A 19,435-nucleotide genomic window follows, 5' to 3' on the forward strand; every position below is an offset into this window, starting at 1 on the left:
TGTCTGGGTAATGAGGACCTTTAGGATGCAGCTAGGGGGTTTTCTGATACCAGAACCCAAACCATGTGTTTTTCAGCTGTTAAATTGAATTTCCTACTATATGTCTGCTTTAGTGTGTGCAGAGTAAGGACAAGTGCTGCCTTCCGCACCCATCAGCAGCTCGACATCTGTGAGCCCCAAATCACCCATAGAACATAAGCACAAGGACAGATTCTTTCCCCAGAGTTAAAAGTTCAACCTTCTCCTTCAAGGCACTTATATATACTTTTTCTAAAAAAAAAACCAACTGTGGAAAGATATGTCCATAAGCACAGCCCCTGTAACACCCTTTTTAGACAAGAGTAGTATCACCTCACATTTGCAGCACATCTGGGATCCCAAACCAAGAGCTGAGGACTCCCCTCTGGGTTCTCCTTGACCAGAGGCATGTGTGACAGATACTACAGGCCATACTATCACATATACTATAGCATGTACTTTATCAATATACAATATGCAAATATCACTGGCATTACTAACACTAGTAATACAATATATACTATACTTGTTGTAGCATATAGTAATATACCATACTCATGCTATACTGGAGTTCTGTAAGGCCTTTAATATGGTCCCCTATAACATTCTTACCCATGAATTGGGAAGAGGTGGGTTTGATGAATGGCTGGACCGTTAGATGAATAAGGAATTGGCTGGATGGCTGCATCAGAAGAGTTACAGTCAATGACTCAGTGTCCAAATGGAAGTCAGCAATGAGTGGTGTCCCTCAAGGATCCATACTGGGGCCAATACTATTTAGTATCTTCATCAATGACATAGTGGGATTGGCTGAGTCCAAAAGCTAAGTCCAATGTTAATAATTACAGGAAATGAACAGGGACTAAACCAAACAATCTCATTACACCATTGAAACTCTCCAGGTTGCTCTCCGTGGTGAGCACTGCATGCTGTTGGCCTCTGCTCATCTCAGAATACCTTGGGGGAAAAAAAGACCTGTTCAGCGAAGAGCATGACTATGATAGAGCCTCTCCATTTTCCATGTTGGTTTGACTATCTGCCTTCATCATTTAGATTAGGGTCTCATCAAGGAAAGACAGTCTACTACAAAAGCACCTTACAGCACACGGCCCAGAAAATGCCTCCAGGTGACACTCCGGTAGAAAGAAAGGAGCTAGCACAACAGCAACAGGAAAACTTTTGGCAGCCTCTTTGAACAGGAGGTAAATAGAAGTCTATTAATAAAACCAGGAAACACTGTACTTTCTGTGAAACTTAAGCTTTGGGTCCATATTTATTCCCCCTTAGCACTGCCTTGAGTATAGCTGACTTAAAGGCAACAAACACATTCCGCTGCTCATCTGCAAGACCCCACTATTAGAATTGTGATCTTCTGTTGGAAGGCACCCAACTGTGGCCTGGGATCCCCATTCCAACTCTGCCTGCTCTCCTCTTCTGAGCCACCCCTCTGCAGAATTGTCCACATCTGTGAGGTTGGATGCTCATCTTGCATCAGCTTTCCCATCTCTTTTTTGACCCATCAGGCCAATAGTTGTGAGTACTGCAATAAGACACTAAGTCTCTACATTGAATTACTTAATTTTGTTTATTTATATATAGGAAAGGCAATAAAAGAATACGATAGTACACATCACAGATTTGATCCCAAGTGTCCTCTCTAGCAGACTTTCTGCTCACATTATCCATAGCAATGTCTACGCTTTGCCTTTTCCTCCACAGCAAAACAATATTCCCAATGCAATACCCTATGGTCAGAATTAGGCCCTGCACTTAGGACCTAAGGCACAAGTCTCTGCCACTTGAGCTGGAGATATCGCTACTACAGGCATGAGGGAGGAGCAGGCTGGGGACAACAGCTGGGGAGGGAGATGGGAGGGAGCTGTGGTCCTGTAGATGTGCTGCCTGGGGCTTGAGCTGGCCACCTGTCACCAAAATCAGCCCCTGTCCCATTACTGATTTATATAATACATTGGTTTACATAGTATGTATTTATATTGAGTTGATATAATATATCTAGTTGGGCTCCTCTCCTTGCAAATCAGCATTTTTTCTAAAAAAATAGCTAGTGAGTTTAGGGGAGCTCTGTCATGTGCTGCTCAGTGCAGGGTATCCCAAAGAAAAGCCCAAATTTTAAAGGGCAGATACAGCCCAGAAAGCCATCAAATGACAGCAGCAGAAAGAGGCTAACTAAGTCCTAAAGACACATCTGGAAAAACAGCTGTGTGTCTGGGCCTGACGTGCACACTGATGGTATCCAGAGGTCACTAGTAACACACCGGGTCTTCACTGGAGTCCAGAACCCCCAACTGGTTCAGGTCAATCTCTCTTGGCTGGAGGGATTTGTGCCCTTCAGTCTTTTCTGGATGCCTTGCAATGCAGCATAAAGCCCCTCTGGTCAGCCTGCCACTGCTTGCTGTGACCAAGCAGGCTTGCAAGTTCACTGCCTCACAGATCAGCATTGCTACATTAGATGCTTGGCAGTTTTCAGACTTTTCAGCCCTTCTCTACCTTTAAAGGTGTGTCAAGGTGGGTTCTCAAAACCACATTAAAAAGAAATAAGTGAGCAGAGGTCCCCCCAAAACAAACTTAGCGCCATGGGAAGGTCTGCAGATGGGATGGGCATGGGACATCTCCATCCCTGGGGCCCCTCTGGGTCTGTCTTCCTCCCCAAGCCTATCCCTGTCCCTCCCCAGGCTAGTGGCATGGCTCACAGCAAGCAAGGCATGGCTACGCTGAAGCAAAAGGGCACTTTTCCGAGCTGTTGGCAGCTGCTCATTGCATTAGCTTAGGTACGTTAAGGCATGAAGACCAAGTGCATAGGAAGCAGCAAGACCCTCCAGATGCCTCCAAATCAGCCCCTGAGTCCTTTTTCATTGAAATGTTTCTTAAATCCTCTTCTGAGATGCTCCCTGTCATCAGGGTAAGGAAGAGGAGCCTCTGGCTTCAGGTTGGCTCCACGGACACTGCCTATCTGGTTTAGCCCGTTGGCTAGAAGACGAGTCCATGAAAGGAGCCGGATCCGCCCCCACCTGCTGCTGGGCTGCAGCCCCCTGATGAGCTGTCATCATCCTTGTCCTTGTCCAAGTCTCTCCACCACAGCGGGGATTTTGGCAAGGCAGAAATGTAGGCGGCTCTGTTCCTCGCTTCTTTTTCCTGTTCCTGGGAGAAAGAAGGGGGGAAAAAGCCACAAGGATATCAGCAACTGAAGGACCCAGGTGGGAGGATGCTCCCACCATCCCTGAGGAGCCAGGAGCCTGTTTGCTTACCCTTGGGAGCCTCCTCCAAATTAAACTGGGATGTGAAGGCCATGTGCTCATCTCTGGAGTTCAGTGAGAAGGATGCAGCAAAGCATTGCATTGCTCCAGTGATCAAAAACCAGCCCTTCCATAACACCTCTGGGAGAGGAGGGACCGCTCAAATTCTCCCACATGCTGTTCTTGTCATATGGGATACTACTGTTTGGAAAGCGTTTAACTCCACCAGCTGAATGAAATCTGTTCCTAGTTTGTATTCCCAGCTCATCTGTTTGCTCAGGGCAGCTGTGGATACCCCATCCCTGGAAGTGTTCAAGGTCAGGCTGGATGGAGCTTTGAGCAACTTGGTCTAATGGAAATTGCCCCTGCCCAAGGCAGGGAGTTGGAACTAGATGGCCTTTAAGTCCCTTCTAACCTAAACCATCCTGTGATTCTATGGTAAGAAGGAGAAAAAAAAATGACCTGGCTTGCAATGGCTCAGGTGAATGTCAGAGGTGGTAGGAAGGAACAGCTGGTTACCAGTGAGCGAAGGTGGGAAGAAGAGGAAAGGGTAGAATGTAAGGAACAAGTTTTTTACAATGAGGGTAGTGAGGCACTGGCACAGATTTCCTAGAGAGGTTGTAGATGATCCATCCCTGGAAACATTCAAGGTCAGGCTGGACAGGGCTTTGAGCAATCTGGTCTAGTTGAAGATGTCCCTGCTCATCCTGTAGGAGGTTGGACTAGATGGCCTTTAAAGGTCCCTTCTGACCCAAACTATTCCATCATTCTGTCTTTTCCAGACACTTAGAAGAAAATTTCAGGCTGAACTCCCAAGGGCAGACAACAGCAAGTCAACCCTGAGCACAGGCACAAGGTGTCTTGTACCAATCTCAATGCCCAGTTTCAACAGGAAACTGTAACATGTTTATATCTGGGTGCTAAAAAGGAAAAGGGATTTGGCTTCAGGGAGTGGGTTGGTATCTGCAGGATTTTAACCACAGGACATGATCCCACTGCTGCCCGGATGGGTGGGAACATGGCCCATGAGCCGGACAGCTGCAGGATCGCGCCCTGTTGTGCACAGCAGCGGAAGTTACCTGCAAGTAGAGGATGTTATCTTTGGAAATTGCTTCCATCAAGTCCTTATGGAGGGAAGGTTCTCCATGCAGGTGGCCAGCCTCAGCCAGGGCCTCGTGCAGCAGGCAGCTCTGCCTGCCCGGCCGCTGCCTGTAGAAGAGGACGTAGGCAGTGTCTTTGGGGAAGAACGAGGTGACATTGCTGACTGATTCAAAGGAGGAAAAGGAAACTCTGGTGTCATTGAAGAGGTACCACTGGATTTCCAAGTCCAACTGCTTGTCAGAGGCTGGTTTTGGCACCCCATCCTGGGGCTGCTCGTGGGGGACAGTGTCAGTGCACTCCCTGGAGTAGCAGTAGTAGTGGCCGCTCTCAGAGGAGATGCCTGAATGCACCACTACACTGCAGAGATCATACAATACAGACATGAAGCCACTTCCTGGGGCAGCACTATCCTTCCCACATCGGCAAACCTCCTCAGTTTCCTCTGGAGCAACAAGGATGGGTAGCTTGAGCACTACAGGGATGGAGATGTTGTCCAAGATCTTCTTCCTCTTCATAGTCCGTGGGTCGAAGGAGAAGCGCAGCAGCGTGAGGATGAGGTAGTGTGGACCCTCTGTCAGCTCTGCCACCTTCTCTGCGTCCTGCAGGGATGCACATTTCTCACAGTGGTATTTATTCTCTGCTGTCAGTCTCTCTGGTGAAAGAAAATAGTTGATTAGATCTGGGACAGATCTGGAGTCCTTGGGAGCACATGCCTGCTCCCCAAAAGCGGAGAAAGGGTCTTTGGCTGTATCCACACTAACATCATTGCCACTTAAGGGATTTACTGCTTTTCCCGGCTCCTGGAAACCCAATGTTTCCACCAACATCGGCAGGGTTGCAGGATCCCCCGCCATGGGGGCCTTCCTCCGGATCCAAGGAGACCCTGCAAGCTGGCCTGCATTTACAGGAGGCTCAATGAACTGTGGGCCAATTTCTTCCACTGGTAGAATAGGTGTGCTCCCATGCATGTTCCTGTCTGATGGAGGAAAAGCCAGGGACAGGTCTGTGAAGGCTTCTTCTCGGGAAGAGACATTCAGGCACTTCAAGCAGCGGATCTTTGTCATCATTTTACCCCCAAACATCTTCTCAATCAATGTCTTGTTTAAGTAATGATGCTCTACTGCCTGAGACATCAAGCTGGATTCCTTGAGTTTCTGGTAGATCCTTTTCCCAGTTTTTTCTTCTTCGTGCAACCTTTAGCAGGGGAGAAAAAGGCTGCATTATGCATCAATGCAACACCAAGAGGTAGTTTCTAAAGTAGGATTCCTGTTCTTCACTCCAAGTGGTTAATCCCAGTTAACCTGTCTGTACCCAGAGGTCTGATGCTGCAGGAGGAAGGCAGGAAGGAGTTGAGCAGGATTGGGGAACCTGAAGGCTCTGTGTGACATTGATTCCCCACTTCCAGAGGGATCACTGGCTCACCAGAGATTTGGTATTTCTAGGTAAGAGAAAGGCAAAGCCCACCATTTTACAGAGGAGGCTGAGTGGCTTGTCAGGTAAATCTCTAAAGTTGGTACAATTTTAGACTGGATATCAGAAAAAATTTCTTCACTGGAAGGGTAGTCAAGCATTGGAACAGACTGCCCAAGGAAGTAGTGAAATCACCATTCCTGCATCCAACATTTGAAGTGTTCAAAAGATGTGTAGATGTGGCATTTAGGGACATGGTTTAGTGGTGGGCTTGGCAGTGTCAGGTTAATGGTTGGATCATGAGGTCTTTTCCAACCTTAATCATCCTATGATTCTATGAATTCCCTTGCCTTCAGAGCAAAGGCAGAAATTTTCAAGCCGAACTAAGTTCTGACCTTACCCCTAGGACTGCCCAATCAGGGTTTTATCAAGGAGCCTCTGATTAGTTTCACCACCTCTCACCCCAAGCCTCCACTCTCATGTGCATGTGGGTCAGCATTAAACATTACTTTTGGTCCAGGGATGCCATTGACACCAGGCTCCAAAATCACAGAGCTTGTCACGTACCGGTCCAGCAAGTACTTGAGATACTCTGAGCAGTCCTGCTGAGCTCCAGGGGTGAACCAGGGTGGCCAGGAGGCAGAGAGGAAGCTCTCAGGTGAGATGGCAGGTCGCTGCCAGCAACACAGAAGAAATGCAATTAATCCTAGGGATTTTGTTCTCAATTCACACTGGGGGATGGAGAGGGGAGAGGAATGCCTTTCTGGCTGTTTCACTGGGAGCACACTGTTCTGTGCTTGATAAGATCCCTTTTTTCTCCCTACAAAGGCTAATCCCAGTGCACAGGAAGACTTTCTTGGTTTGCTACAAGCCAGGACAGTAAGGATGAATTTCAGACATTATTTTACATATACTTCTATATCCATGTGTCTATTCTTCAATTTTAAAATGGTTTATTGGCCTGATCCAGATAATTCTGCTTAATTCAGTCTGAATTTAATTTGCTGCTCCATTTAATTTGATCAGGATCTCTCTCACCAAATCCCTTCATAAAAAAAAAAACAACAAAGCAAAAAATCCGCTAAAATTCCACCCAACATTCTGATCACTGCAGGCAGGTAATCTGCATTAACAGATAATGTAATTGATGCCATTAGGAAGCAGCTGTCTAATTAACATGGAAAAAGACCCATCTTTGGTAAAAAAATGACTTTAAGAACAGCCCAAAGAAGAAAAATAACTAAAAGGAAATTAGCAGGAAACTATTAACCATCAACTACACAACAAGCAAATATGCTTCTGTACTTGCTCATCACAGAACACAGATGCCCTAACCTGCTATCAAATACTAGACTCTTCTATGACCAAATATTAAATTTAACAGGTTATCTATATTTTCCCCTTAAGTCATCTGTAGTGACATAATACCACAATGCCACAACCCAGCTCTGTCAGTCAAGGCTTGGAAAATGGAGAAGCCCAGATGACTCGTTACCCAGCAAAGGAAAATTCACTGGATTTTCAAAATCTCATCTTTCTAGGGACAGAAAGATACATTTTCAAGAGAGGAGCTAGATATGACTTAGCTGTATCTCCAGGAGTCACTTCTATTAAATTTCATGCTTATGGAAACATTCATAATTAGTTTAAGGGTGTTATTTTTATTTTACTTTCCCTCACATACAGAGGATTCAAAGTATTGGAGTCTAAGGGTTTTTTTATTATTATTCTTTTAACAAAACAACTTTTAAGGCAATTTTCAATGATTGCTTGTGCTTTGCTGTGGAGTAATGGGACAAGTGAGCTGCTCCAGTCTTTATCCTTGCTGCATAGCAAGAAACAAAACCTCTGCTTTACACTAACAGGCTTTTCAGCTGCCCACAGATGTAAACTATTGCCAAAGGGACTTCATTGTCAACACTATTAGTTATTACATCAGCCCAACCCAAGAAGACCATAGGCTGAAGATAGACAGCCTGGAGTGAACATAGCTCACTTTCATGGGTGATAGGAGCTTCCCTCCTCCACCCCCAAAAATAAGCCTCCTTCATATAAACAAAATTTGTCCCATTATGAAAACCCACCAAGATCCACAGCTCCTTATCAGCACATTGGAGCCGGCAGGAAGCAACTTGGAGACGAGCCTTTCCGCAGCCGACAGTCCAAACAAATAACTAGAACATGAAATAATTACCTGACTGTGCTCCAAAAATGCAAAGAGCCACTGGAGCTTTGTCATCAGGGGCTGGGAGTTGCCCTCAGTTAAATTCAACACTGAATGCCGAAAGCTGCGAAAGAAAAGCAGAGGTGCAACCTGTAAGATGGAAAATCAGTGTAGGACATGCAAGGCTGGTGTGACAAGTAAGACCTGCAGCAGCCTTGAATGGGAGCAAGTGAGGAAAAACTCACTCTGAAGCCATGAAAAGAGACTGTATGATGCTGTTCATGTAGCAGGTGTTTCCCAAGTTAATTAACCCGATCTTTCCTGTCTCTGATTTAGATGCCAGGCGTGGGTAGAAGCAGGCCAGCTCATTCTTCTGGGAGGTCCAAGCATTTTGTCCCAAGAGGTGTTTAATCCGGTCTTCATTTGGAATAGGAAGAGCCTTGGAAAGAGAGATCTGTGTTACGAGTCATTATCTGTCCTCACAAGGGGAAGCAGAGGGGCAGGCACTGATTTCTTCTCTCTGGTGACTATTGATAGGACACAAGGAAACAGCATGAAGCACTGCCAGGGGACATTTAGGTTGGATATCAGGAAAAGTGTCCACCACAGGGTGGCTAGACACTGCAACAGGTTTCCCAGGGAAGTGGTCATTGCACCAAGCCAAGAAGCATTTGGACAACACTCTCAGGCATATGGTGTGATTCTTGAGGTTGTCCTTTGCAAGGTGAGGAGTTGAAGTTGATGATCCTTGTGGGTCTGTTCCAACTCAGGAGATTCTATGATCCTGTGACTCTAGGACTGATCTTTGCCTGTGAAGAATTAGTAATGGGCAACTGCAAAACTCCTCTGCTAGAGGTGTTCTCACAAAACTCATTTTCCCTGGTCTTCACATGAACATGCCTCCATGCAAGGAGGTGTTTACCTGACCATATTAGTCCTTTAGAGGCATTCCAGAATAAAGTTATGACTAAAAACTACAGGTAACATCAGGACTTCTGAAGGCCCACCGTTAGCGAAATATCTTCCCTCAGCCTGCTTAGGCAGGGCTCAAACTCAGAATTTTAAACCCTCTCTTCTACTACAATTTCAGGTGTTGTTGAGGTTATTACATCCCTACCAGTAGGACAGTCCCTCTGTACTAGGCTACCAACTAAGATGCCATTTCCATATGGAAAGCAGAAAAATCACTGAAAAGTGTATATCTTACTTTAACTGCTTCTAGGACAGGTTCATAGAGGTCTGGAAATCCTGAGAAGCGGAAGAACATGCAGTGGATGAGCTCAGCCAGCTGCTCCAGGGAGCTGGTTGCCGAATTGGAATCCTCCTTCTTCAAAGAGGCCACCAGCCTGGGGATGTGAGGAAGCAGCTGAAAAAGGAAAATTCACTACAAAAATTACTCCAAATTACTCACAGAGCTTTAACATACAATTGGTGGAACGATATTCACCCACAGGCAGAAAAGACAATATATAGGAGTTGACTTCAGTCCCATTCTGGACTTCATACTTCACCCTATGAACTCAACAGCAACTCTTCCGCTGACTTTAGTCAACCTTAGAGGGTTTCATGTTGCATGACACCTGCAGGTTTGTATTGCTGCTTTGCTGAACTGCAATTGCCATGCTTCAGTGTCTCCTAAATCCCACATCCACAGTGGAAAGGAGCATTATATGCCGACTGCCAAGTACAAGGATTCAAACCTGCAAGATAGATGGAATTAGCCTAAAAGAACTGTTGTCTGCTGTGCTCTATTTTATTTTATACTGAATAAACTGAACTGGAATTGGTGTGGTCAGATGGGTGGCAACAGGTATATAAACAGCAGGTTTGTTATTTTGCTTTCATCTAGAAAATGTAAAAATGCATGAGCAGATGCAAATACCAAGGATCCATTGCTCATGGGCACCCTCTGCTGACCCCACAGCTGCACAGAAAAATAATAACCTATTTCCAACCCTGCAGATGCGCTACAGTGACCCTGGGCAGTTACACAACCTTTTTCATATTTATATTTTATGTCATTTTTAGCCCAGAGTAATCCTTGGTACAGTATCAGGATTCCAGTCCAGCCATTTCCTGGTCCTCTCTTCCTCCCTTGGTCTTCCTCTCCTGTTCTTTTTCTTTCTTTTCAAAATGTTGAGGATTTTAACTATTTCCGTTCCAACAGGAAAGATTTGTTGGGGAAACAAATCAATCCCAGCACCATTTTATACATCAAAATTTTGCCAACCTGTGGTGGGAACAATTCTTCCAAAGTGCCAGGGCAAACACAAAAAATAAGAAGCAAGAGAGGTTTCTGCCCTGATTTTTTTTTTTTTTAAATAAAGGAGGAAATTTATCCTCTTTGGACTGCAGATGGAAACTTCAAGCCAAGAGCAACTGACAGCTTCTGAAGTGTTTCAAAATTTGGACACCCAACCGAAGGCAATACATTGGAATGACCCTATTTTTAGAAACCAAATCGGTTCTCAAGAAATTCAGGCTCATTTAAAGTGTCTCCAGCTGAGGAATGAAAAATGAAAATATTGTCTAGCTTTGTTTTTTTCCAGCCTTATCTGTTTATTCTGCGAACTTCAGGTGAAAAGCCAAATGTAAGGTCTTTAACAAGAAAGTATGAACTCAAACATGAATACAAGTAATTTTCCATTAATACTTTTATCAAGTCAATCACTGCAAGCATGCTTTTGCCTTCAGCCTCACTTTTTAAATTCAGCATTCCAGAGGTAACACCAGCGGGAAGCAGAGCTGTGCCTTTGTGCCAACAGCAAAACAAAATATAGAATATCACTGTGGAAATGACAAGTGGAGATTTAAATGCTGCCAAAAGTTGTTTTTGCTTTTAACAGCAGAGAATCTGTGTAGTGGAAATGTTCTGATCCACTCCTCTAGTCCTATTGCACTGATGCCGTACAATGCTTTTGAAAGATGGCCCAATATCTCAGCACCTTAGGTCCCCCTCTACCCGTGCTGCCCCACAGCACGGTTTTACACTCAGGGCAATGCCCTCATCCAAGTGTCAGACACAGCCTTACCAAGTGAAATGCCTCGTGGGAGTGCTGGAAGCTCAGCAGCATGTACTGCAGGACAGACAAAGCCCCCTCTCTCACAATGGGGTACAGCAACTTGGAGAAGACCTAGAGGGAGAGAAAAAAAGCAAATGAGAAGGCAGAATAGCATTGCAAACTGAAGAAGAAGGCAACAGCAGGAAAGAAAGGCACTGGGCATCTACCACAGCTGCCGGTCTCTTCCTAATCCATGTTGGACATTGAAGCAAACAGCCTGCAATCAGGCCTCGAGAGTCATCTCCTGTCCAGAGCATTGCCTCAGGGCATCCTAAAAACACCATGTGGGTTATTCTCACTCTTTTGGGCTTGTGCAATGTCTGGCACAACAAGGTGCATGTCTCTGTAACAGCACTGCATTTTCATACCTCCTCATGAACAAGGCCATGCAAGCACAGCAGGATGCTAGATTTTCTAAAATGTGCCTCTTCTATTTTATTAAGATATTTGGAACTTTATCACTAACCTTTCAGGCAAAGAGATAAAAAGCAAATACCTTTTTCAAAGATTAAATAATGATATTTATCCTACTTTACAAGAAATACCTATATAGCTTCTACTCCTCTCAGATCACACTTCTTGAAGGTTTCCAAAAATCACATTATTTTAAGGGCTGTGCCCCTTTCCTATGCATTAACAATGAAAGGAAAGATAAAGAAAAGCCAGAGGTGCTTGGCTACTCTCCCACTGCTCAATGCACTTGGGGTATCACAAGAACAAATGCAGTTATTGATAGTGTTCCAGTACTGATAATTATAGAATCACAGAATCGTTTAGATTGGAAAATACTTCTAAGATCATTGAGCCCAACCATTAATCCATCATTGCCAAGCCCACCATGTCCCTAAGAACACAGTCATAGTAACTTCTATGGTGACTTCCACTGGCAGCTCAGCCAGGTGTTATCCCCGTTATTCAAAGGAAGGAACAGTAGGACCACAGCATGGGAAAAGTTTTTGAAGTAGTGACAACCAATTTCGGCACTTGGTCACAGAGTTTTCAGAGAGAGGAAGTACTAACTGTTGAAACGTGATGGCAATGGCAGTGCGGGCTTTATTTGTACTAATAAATTAACTAAACCAGGACACAGGCTTTAAAACTGACCTGTGACTGTGTGGACTCTTGATATGCTCACTGTTATGTATTTTGCCTGTGCCAGCCAGCACTGATCCAGGTACAGTCAAAGGAGAGCATGTCACCTTCCCAAAGTCAAGTTTTACAAGAGCTCTATAGTTTGGGAAGGAAAGTGATTGGTTGGCTTGAAAATCCTTGGCTACTTTATTTCATAACCTTTAAGATATCAGTACCTCTGCAGACCAAGACCTGAAGAACCCCAGGTTGTTCAGGGGAATATCATTCCTAGCTGCAACAACAGTATCCCTTGGGACAGCAAACTCTTCTCTATACATCTCAAGTCGCATCTCGTCCTCAATTCAGTTGAAAGGCAAGATGATATTTCAGGTGCAAGATGATATTTCTGTGGTTCACATCACATTTCAAAGAGCCAACTGACCTTTTCTATTTTTGAAAGAGTGACTTCAATCAAGATGCTGAACTTTTTCACTGCAGCCAAACCCTTCAGCAGAGCAATGATCCACTTGTCTATGTTCTTTCCCAGGGGCCAGGACACCCAATCAATCATCCTGAAATGACATACAAACTCTTAAATAAATTTGATACACATATTGTGAAACCCAAGCTCCACTCCGGGTCAAATCTTCTCCAAACTGGTGTCTAGTCAGTGGGATGACAAAGTAAGAGACGGGCTCTTCTTAAGGCACTTCACGTGTTATTCAAAGCGCAATAGAGCCTGAATTGGAAACACCCCAATGCCATCATCATGCTGTGGTTCATCAGAGGCTCAGACCCAGGTCTATAGAATAAAATGGGGATTTTTTTCCACTAACTTCAGTCAGCTTGAGTTCAAGTTTTGTACACTGGTACAGTGCTCTATAGACCACCCACGTGAGGGTTTGATCGAGGTCTCTGCATTGTCACCATTAGAAAACAAGTGATATTGGTATGATCTCTACATCGATCCCTTACATCTCTACTGGTAAGGAAAAAACACTCAGATTCAGATCTTTTCATTCTCTGTGTGGGAAACATTGATTTCCAAAAACACATTAAGAAGCCCCAACCTGGTAACCCTAAAAGTAGCCAGTTATTCCTGAACGTCACAGCTAACAAATTTCATCCGTAACCACTCAACCAACATGTCATGTTTCTGGAAGAAATACATACTTTACAGAAGTCTCTCATAAAACAATAACCTCAGACTAAGTGATGAGACATTTTTTCTGTTACAACTCAATGTTAAACAACTGGGAAGTAATTAAGACTTGGGATCTCCAAGTGTCAAACATTTCAGTACCTTTGATTTGAAGATATCCCAGATCTTCAGGCTCCACCTCAGTCCAGCTATCCTACCAGTCAGTTCCTTTTGCTTATCAATCTGTAACTCATGCAAAATATACGAAGGCAAGACAGATAACTAACCACCACAAGGCAAAGAGCAGGAACAAATGAATTCTACAGGGAACCGGAAAAATTAACTTCTAGCCAGTAAAGAAACCAGCAGAATATGTTGGGATGTTGAGAAATAGCAAAAGTCAAGCCAAGTTGGATAATAAAGCAAAGGCCAGAGAAGCTTCCACAGATATTTGCATCAGAGGAGAACAAGGAAAGCCATGCAATCTCTGTATACAGTGAATGTGATGAAGATTAAAGATATGATATGGCCTCTAGATTTGACTTTAAAACTAAACACACCCACTGACTCCATTTTAAGCAAGAGGAAGGAATTGATCAGGCTGACAAAGAGGAGGTAGGTAAAAGATCTGAGAACAGAAACAAGAGCAATGACAGCTGATACAAAAGCGAAATATGAAGAGTTCATGAACTCCAAACAAGAGGAGTTGGTGACTTCCATAATGTAAAATTCAACTCTGGTGAGTTTTAATGCCTCTATTAACTATTCCATGGTGCTTTATGTGGGGACAATAGGAAGGTGGTTCCTATAATGAAAATAGGCAATGAATGGGAAGAAGAGATAGAGTGCCACAGAGGCTCGCCAAAGGTGCCAAAGTCAGATTTATCTGGACATACGAATTTCTAGTCAAAGGACAGAAGTAGATCATATCCAACTGACTGTCTGAAAGGGGGTTAGCAACATTCTTGAAGATCTAATTATTTTAGCACACATGTCCTGAATAGGTCTGGGAAATTTGAGATGATGTACAGCTGTCAGGCATCATCAACACAAGAGGAGGATAAGGAAGACCCTGAGGATCAGAAATGCTGAACTGGAAGGAAATGTATGGATTCAAAATGCATGCAAGGCACAAGAAATGGGTGGTACATGATGGTAACTCATCTGCTTGAAGACAACCAGGCAGATACCAGGTGACTATGAGTTCCCAGTGTAACAGCAGCCATGGAAAAGACCAGCACCATGCTGTGGTGCAGAAGAAAAGGTGTTTTCTCAAGCAAAACAATGACACCTCAGGTCAGGCTGTCACGATGAACTGCACCTGGAACACGGTGCACAAACACCATTTGTGTCCAAGAACATTTCCTGCAAGAAAAGCTTAAAATAACTTGGCTTGTTTAGCACAGCCATGGGAAAGCAGAGATGGGAAGGGACTGCTCTGCCTGCACATAATGAAGGAATAAACACCAGGGAGGCAAAAGGTATTTCAGCTATTTCTGTTGGCATAAGATCAGATGAACTATAAGATGGCCAGAAATATACAAAGGCTGGCTGTTAGAAGAGAGATTCAATCCACTAAAGCAACCCCATGGTGGAACAGCTATGAAAGAAGAGCAGTGGGAGCACAAGCCTGTCCTGCTTTGAGAAGAGTAGCTGAACATTCATGAAAGGGGTCTGTAATGTCAGTGCCTATAAAGCAGAGAGATGGATCCAGAGATCCAAAGGTTCCTTTTCACCCCATTTTCTTTTAAACAGGCATAAAATAACCTTGCTTGCTTCAAACTATTTTTTTTGCCAGCACTGGTGGCTAAGTTACAGTACTGCCCAGGTTGCTACAGTAGGAAGAAATTACATTTTAAATTCACATTGCACTTTCCACATTGTAAGATCCACAGATATTTTAGTAGTGATGACCCTAATTTTCCAAAGGGACCACTGATTTGGTATGCTAAACTTTTAAAAGCTCAGACCCTGATTTCTAGAGGTAGCAAGTGTCTGGAGGTAGCATTGCTGTGTGACAGCAGATGCCTTCTGAATCTGTACCTGGGCTCTTTGAAATAGATACAAACCCAGGAAAAAAATTTTAAAAACTAATCAGTGAGTACTTCTGACATCATGGGTGCACATTAATAGAGTTTATTTTAAAAGATACAAACTCTGTAAGAAACTCTCTAAAAGAGATTGTGGTGTACACTTATACCAGCAGGTGCCAGCCTTGCTTTTTTTTACCATTATTTGTTCTTTACACACTTGACCAGAAGCTCCATTCTATGTCCAGTTTATTCCCCTGCTACTAACTCCCAAACCCAAACTTTGGAAGAATACACTTCTGTATGAGATTACTTTTTCAGGAATACTAAGCTGAAAGATTGTTTCACTTTTCACTAAGCTGAAGTATCGGGTACATTTTTCTTTGATTTTCTAGGCATGGAGCACACACTCATTGAAAGGCTGATGGTCATGCTGGCTTTTGGGGCACCCATCTGCCATAAACAAGCTGCCAAAACTTCCACATTTCTCTTAAGTGATCTTAATTACATTTTACAGGCTCTGCTTAATGTTTGGCTAACTCTGATTCATTCACTCATTCTTCCACATGACAAAGAACATTTTAAGGAATGATGCAACTGATTCGGCAACTGCTATCTTTAGAAACTGGTGCTCTTAGAGGATTCATCACCTGGAGCTCACAGCAGCAGGTGTCCAGAAGGAGAAAAAGATGGAGAAGAGGGTTAGGAACTGAAATGATAACCTAATCTTTCGTCTTGGGTTGCTCTGTACTCTAGGAAACCCATGGCCTTACCCAGCAAGCCAAAGAGAAGTAATCCCTTTCTGCATACATAAAGTTCCTGTAACATTATGTGTATTATAATAATGTGTTTCTGTCATGCAACCTTACTGGGAGGGACAAACGAACCCTGTAATAAGAAGAGGAAAAAAGATGTTTCCAGTAAGATCAAGTCACAGCAGCTCCCATGTGTTAAGTTCACAGTGTGTAAATATCATCTCCTTAAATGAAGACCTCTAAGGAAAGCATGGGTTAAAGATAGAATCATGGAATAATTTAGGTTGGAAAAGAACCCTTAAGATCATTGAAGATACTCCTAAGCAAATGTGGAGCAAGGCACTGGAGCACAGAGGAGCAGTAGGATTTGGACATAAGCATAAGTGTGCAAAGAAGATCTGGTGATGCAAAAGAGGGCTCTGGTGCTGCAAAGACCAGGTCTAGCATGCCAGGTAGTGTTTCACCCACTACTCTTCATCATGCTATTGACTCTGTATGTCCAGCAGCACCACATTGATCTGACAAAGGTCAAGGTAAGATCCTCCCCAAGATTTTTAGCTGTGACTGATTTATTTTGGACGATGTCCTTCTGAAGGAAGATGGAGATCAACATGAAATTCTGTAAAGGAGATTTTTGGGAAGAAAAAGACCTCAACACCTTCTGAAAAAAAAAACAAAACTCTTCTCAAGATATCTTATGTTGGGTATCCCATAATACTATTTATTTCTAATAAAAGAAACCAAATTAAACCAAACAAATATAGTAATAGTCATTGTCATAATAATAATAACAACAACCACCAGTCCTTATTCTAGTTCTTTAGGACCTCAGGGCTGGAAGCAGTGATACAGAAGTTTCCTTTTTCCCCACACACTCCTCACCAGACAGCACCAGCCAAACTGCTGGAGATAAAACCACGCAGAGAAACTGAGTGCAGCTTTGGGGCAAGTTTTTCTCCGAACTGAGAATGACATTCACTAATGCAGCCTCTCCTACCTGCTGATGGCCATCATCATTTGCACATCAGTGATGCTGTCATCGTTGGTTAGGTTTCTTATGACGCCATCCATGAGCTCCAGAGGGACAAACTGAACCACGCTGGCCAAGGCATTGGACGGCACTTCCTGCTCCTCTGTAAGACATGGACGAGCACCAGCAATGAAGATGTTAGTTGCCAGGAAAACCAGGCACATGAGGGCATTTCTCATCTCTAAAAATCAAATCACTTCTGCCCATGTAAACAGAATCATAGAATTGTTTAGGTTGTAAAAGCCTTCTAAGATAGAGTCCAAACACTAACCCAGCACTTGCAAAGTCCAACACTAAGCCATGTCCCCAAGGGCCACATCCACATGTTATGGAGCAGATTGTCAGCTGGTGCCAATGAGCAATGTGGAACCTACAGCTGGAGTGTGCTAGGAGGACAATTCCCCAAATCCCGGTGCAGCACATAATGAAGTTGGGTCTTAGCAGATGGGATGTTGCATGAAGCTATACACAGCCCAAACACAAGAACATCCTTGGGCCAACCCTAGGTACCAAATTTCCTCTGCATGCTCTATTTCTACTAAGTATTGCAAATAATTGCAAAGGGATGCAACTGCAAATTTGCCAGTCTGGAGCACCTTCCAAAGGATGAGATTTTCATACAGAGGGCACTGAAAAAGTAATCTCCTGTGGGTTTAGGAATAGCTGGAGCAGGAGATCCCCAGACTTTCATGGCACTGGTACCTCCAAAAACCTTCTGAAACCCTCCACAACAACCTAAAGACCCCAGAAACTGAATAAATATCTTCTGTCTCACCTTACTATGCAACCACCCTCCAAACAGACAATAGAGCTTCATGCCTCTAGATAAGTGAGAAATAACTCCTTAGCTTTAACCCTAGTCTCTGGTAGGGAGCAGGCCATTGGGTACCACCAAGTCAGTCATAAGAGAGTGACTTTTCTAAAAGCTTTAAAGTTCCATTCTAACCAGCTGTAGATAAGGTGCTTTCCCTTAAGCCCAACTGATGCTGGGAAGTGCTGAATACACGAACTTGTGCTGCAAATGTTTCAATCCCATTAACAGCTCCTATGTGCAGACTCTGTGTGTGTTCAGGGGATATTATTTTCCCAGCTCAAAGTCCTGGGTAACTTTTTGAGATGCTTGTTTATTATACTTCTCTGTGGCTGCATTTCTGTAGTGGATGAGAACACTGCGAGATGTCAAACTAATTAAATTTGACTTCATCAGAGACAACATTTACATTCCCAGCCTTTTTTATTACTATTTTTAAATTACCTGTTGAAGAAATGATAGTGAACAGTTCCTTCAAAGAGGGCAGGATGGTTGAGGTCTGAGTCCTCCAGATCCTCTGTAGCAGACCACTCACTTTGTTCACCTGCTCCAAAAATTCCATAATCTGCTCTTCCTCCTCGGAGACACACTGGAAATGCCCGATGCATCTGATCAGCTGCTGACAGAACAAGAGCTGGTGTTTTCCCGTGGGAATGCATTGAGGATGCTGAGTTAAGAGTTTGCTGATCTTTGCACACTGCTTGGGGCTGGGTCTCTCACAGATTTTCCGGAGCACCTCAATCCTCAATAAGCTGAAGATGCTGTTTGCTGATGGGCTTTCCAGGACAAACTGCAATCCTAACTGGATATAATCAAGTATGTAATGGCTTCTCTTCCCCAGAGGTCCATAGCCTTCCTGCAGTAGACTCAGCAGGAAGCGGACATTGAAGAACTCCTCAAATTCCTCCGGGTGATAGTGGCCGTAGACCTCCAAAACCTCCTTCCCAATCTCTCTTTTATACTTGGTGTCCCCGGTGAGATAAAGCTTGGTGGACAGCTCCAGCATGGACCAGCATTGCTCACTGTCCATGGGCTGTTTCGACGCCTCAATGACACGCCTCACTAGCCCCTGCTTCACATTGTTGGGGTATGAGGACATCACCACAGCTTCCAGTATCTTATCCATCTCTGCTCCTGCTCCTAAAAGAGAGGAACAGAGCAGCAGGTTAGTTCAAGAAGGGTCTGCTGAGCTTTCAAGCCCAGGATGGCAAGAAAGGTCAAAGAAACAGAGCTTGAGAGCAGTCTGAGACCACTCTGAAGATAATTCTTGAGCCCTTTTCCTGGTGGCATTCAGAAACGTTTCCACCCTGGTCATGTTTGACAGAGATTAAAGCCCCCAAACTGCATGAATGCAGAACTTCTTCAGACTAATCATAACATTTGAGAATTTTTGTCTTGTAAACAACCAACTACAGACGCACAGAGGGGATGAGTGGGGAATTAAGGGAGTCAAGGTCTTATAATGTTGTCTGCTGGCTCAGCTGTCCTCAAGAGGCAGAAATGCTCCCAATTATTGTCTTCACATTCAGGGAAGGAGAGAAAAGCCCTGGGAAGCAGCGGTGGGATTGCAGCCTCTCTGTGTGATGGC

General features: G+C 44.0%; 1 protein-coding gene across 2 annotated transcripts in view; it reads right to left on the minus strand.

Moving 5' to 3' along the window:
• Window positions 1-1,584: 1,584 nt before the first annotated feature.
• Window positions 1,585-19,435, minus strand: part of USP35 (ubiquitin specific peptidase 35) — a 28,407-nt gene continuing 10,556 nt past the window's right edge. For both annotated transcript variants that reach the window (XM_027677574.1, XM_027677573.1), the window contains exons 2-11: window positions 18,292-18,987; window positions 17,004-17,139; window positions 12,523-12,652; window positions 10,980-11,081; window positions 9,155-9,313; window positions 8,193-8,386; window positions 7,978-8,071; window positions 6,351-6,457; window positions 4,352-5,567; window positions 1,585-3,177 (exon numbers count right to left, since the gene is read on the minus strand). In XM_027677574.1, coding sequence (XP_027533375.1) covers window positions 3,007-3,177; window positions 4,352-5,567; window positions 6,351-6,457; window positions 7,978-8,071; window positions 8,193-8,386; window positions 9,155-9,313; window positions 10,980-11,081; window positions 12,523-12,652; window positions 17,004-17,139; window positions 18,292-18,973 — 2,991 coding nt within the window. In that variant the 5' untranslated portion in view covers window positions 18,974-18,987 and the 3' untranslated portion in view covers window positions 1,585-3,006. The remainder of the gene's footprint in view (window positions 3,178-4,351; window positions 5,568-6,350; window positions 6,458-7,977; window positions 8,072-8,192; window positions 8,387-9,154; window positions 9,314-10,979; window positions 11,082-12,522; window positions 12,653-17,003; window positions 17,140-18,291; window positions 18,988-19,435) is intronic.

This window comes from Neopelma chrysocephalum, unplaced genomic scaffold, assembly GCF_003984885.1.
Source record: "Neopelma chrysocephalum unplaced genomic scaffold, ASM398488v2 Primary Assembly neopelma1_43, whole genome shotgun sequence".
In the NCBI taxonomy this organism is placed as follows: domain Eukaryota; kingdom Metazoa; phylum Chordata; class Aves; order Passeriformes; family Pipridae; genus Neopelma; species Neopelma chrysocephalum.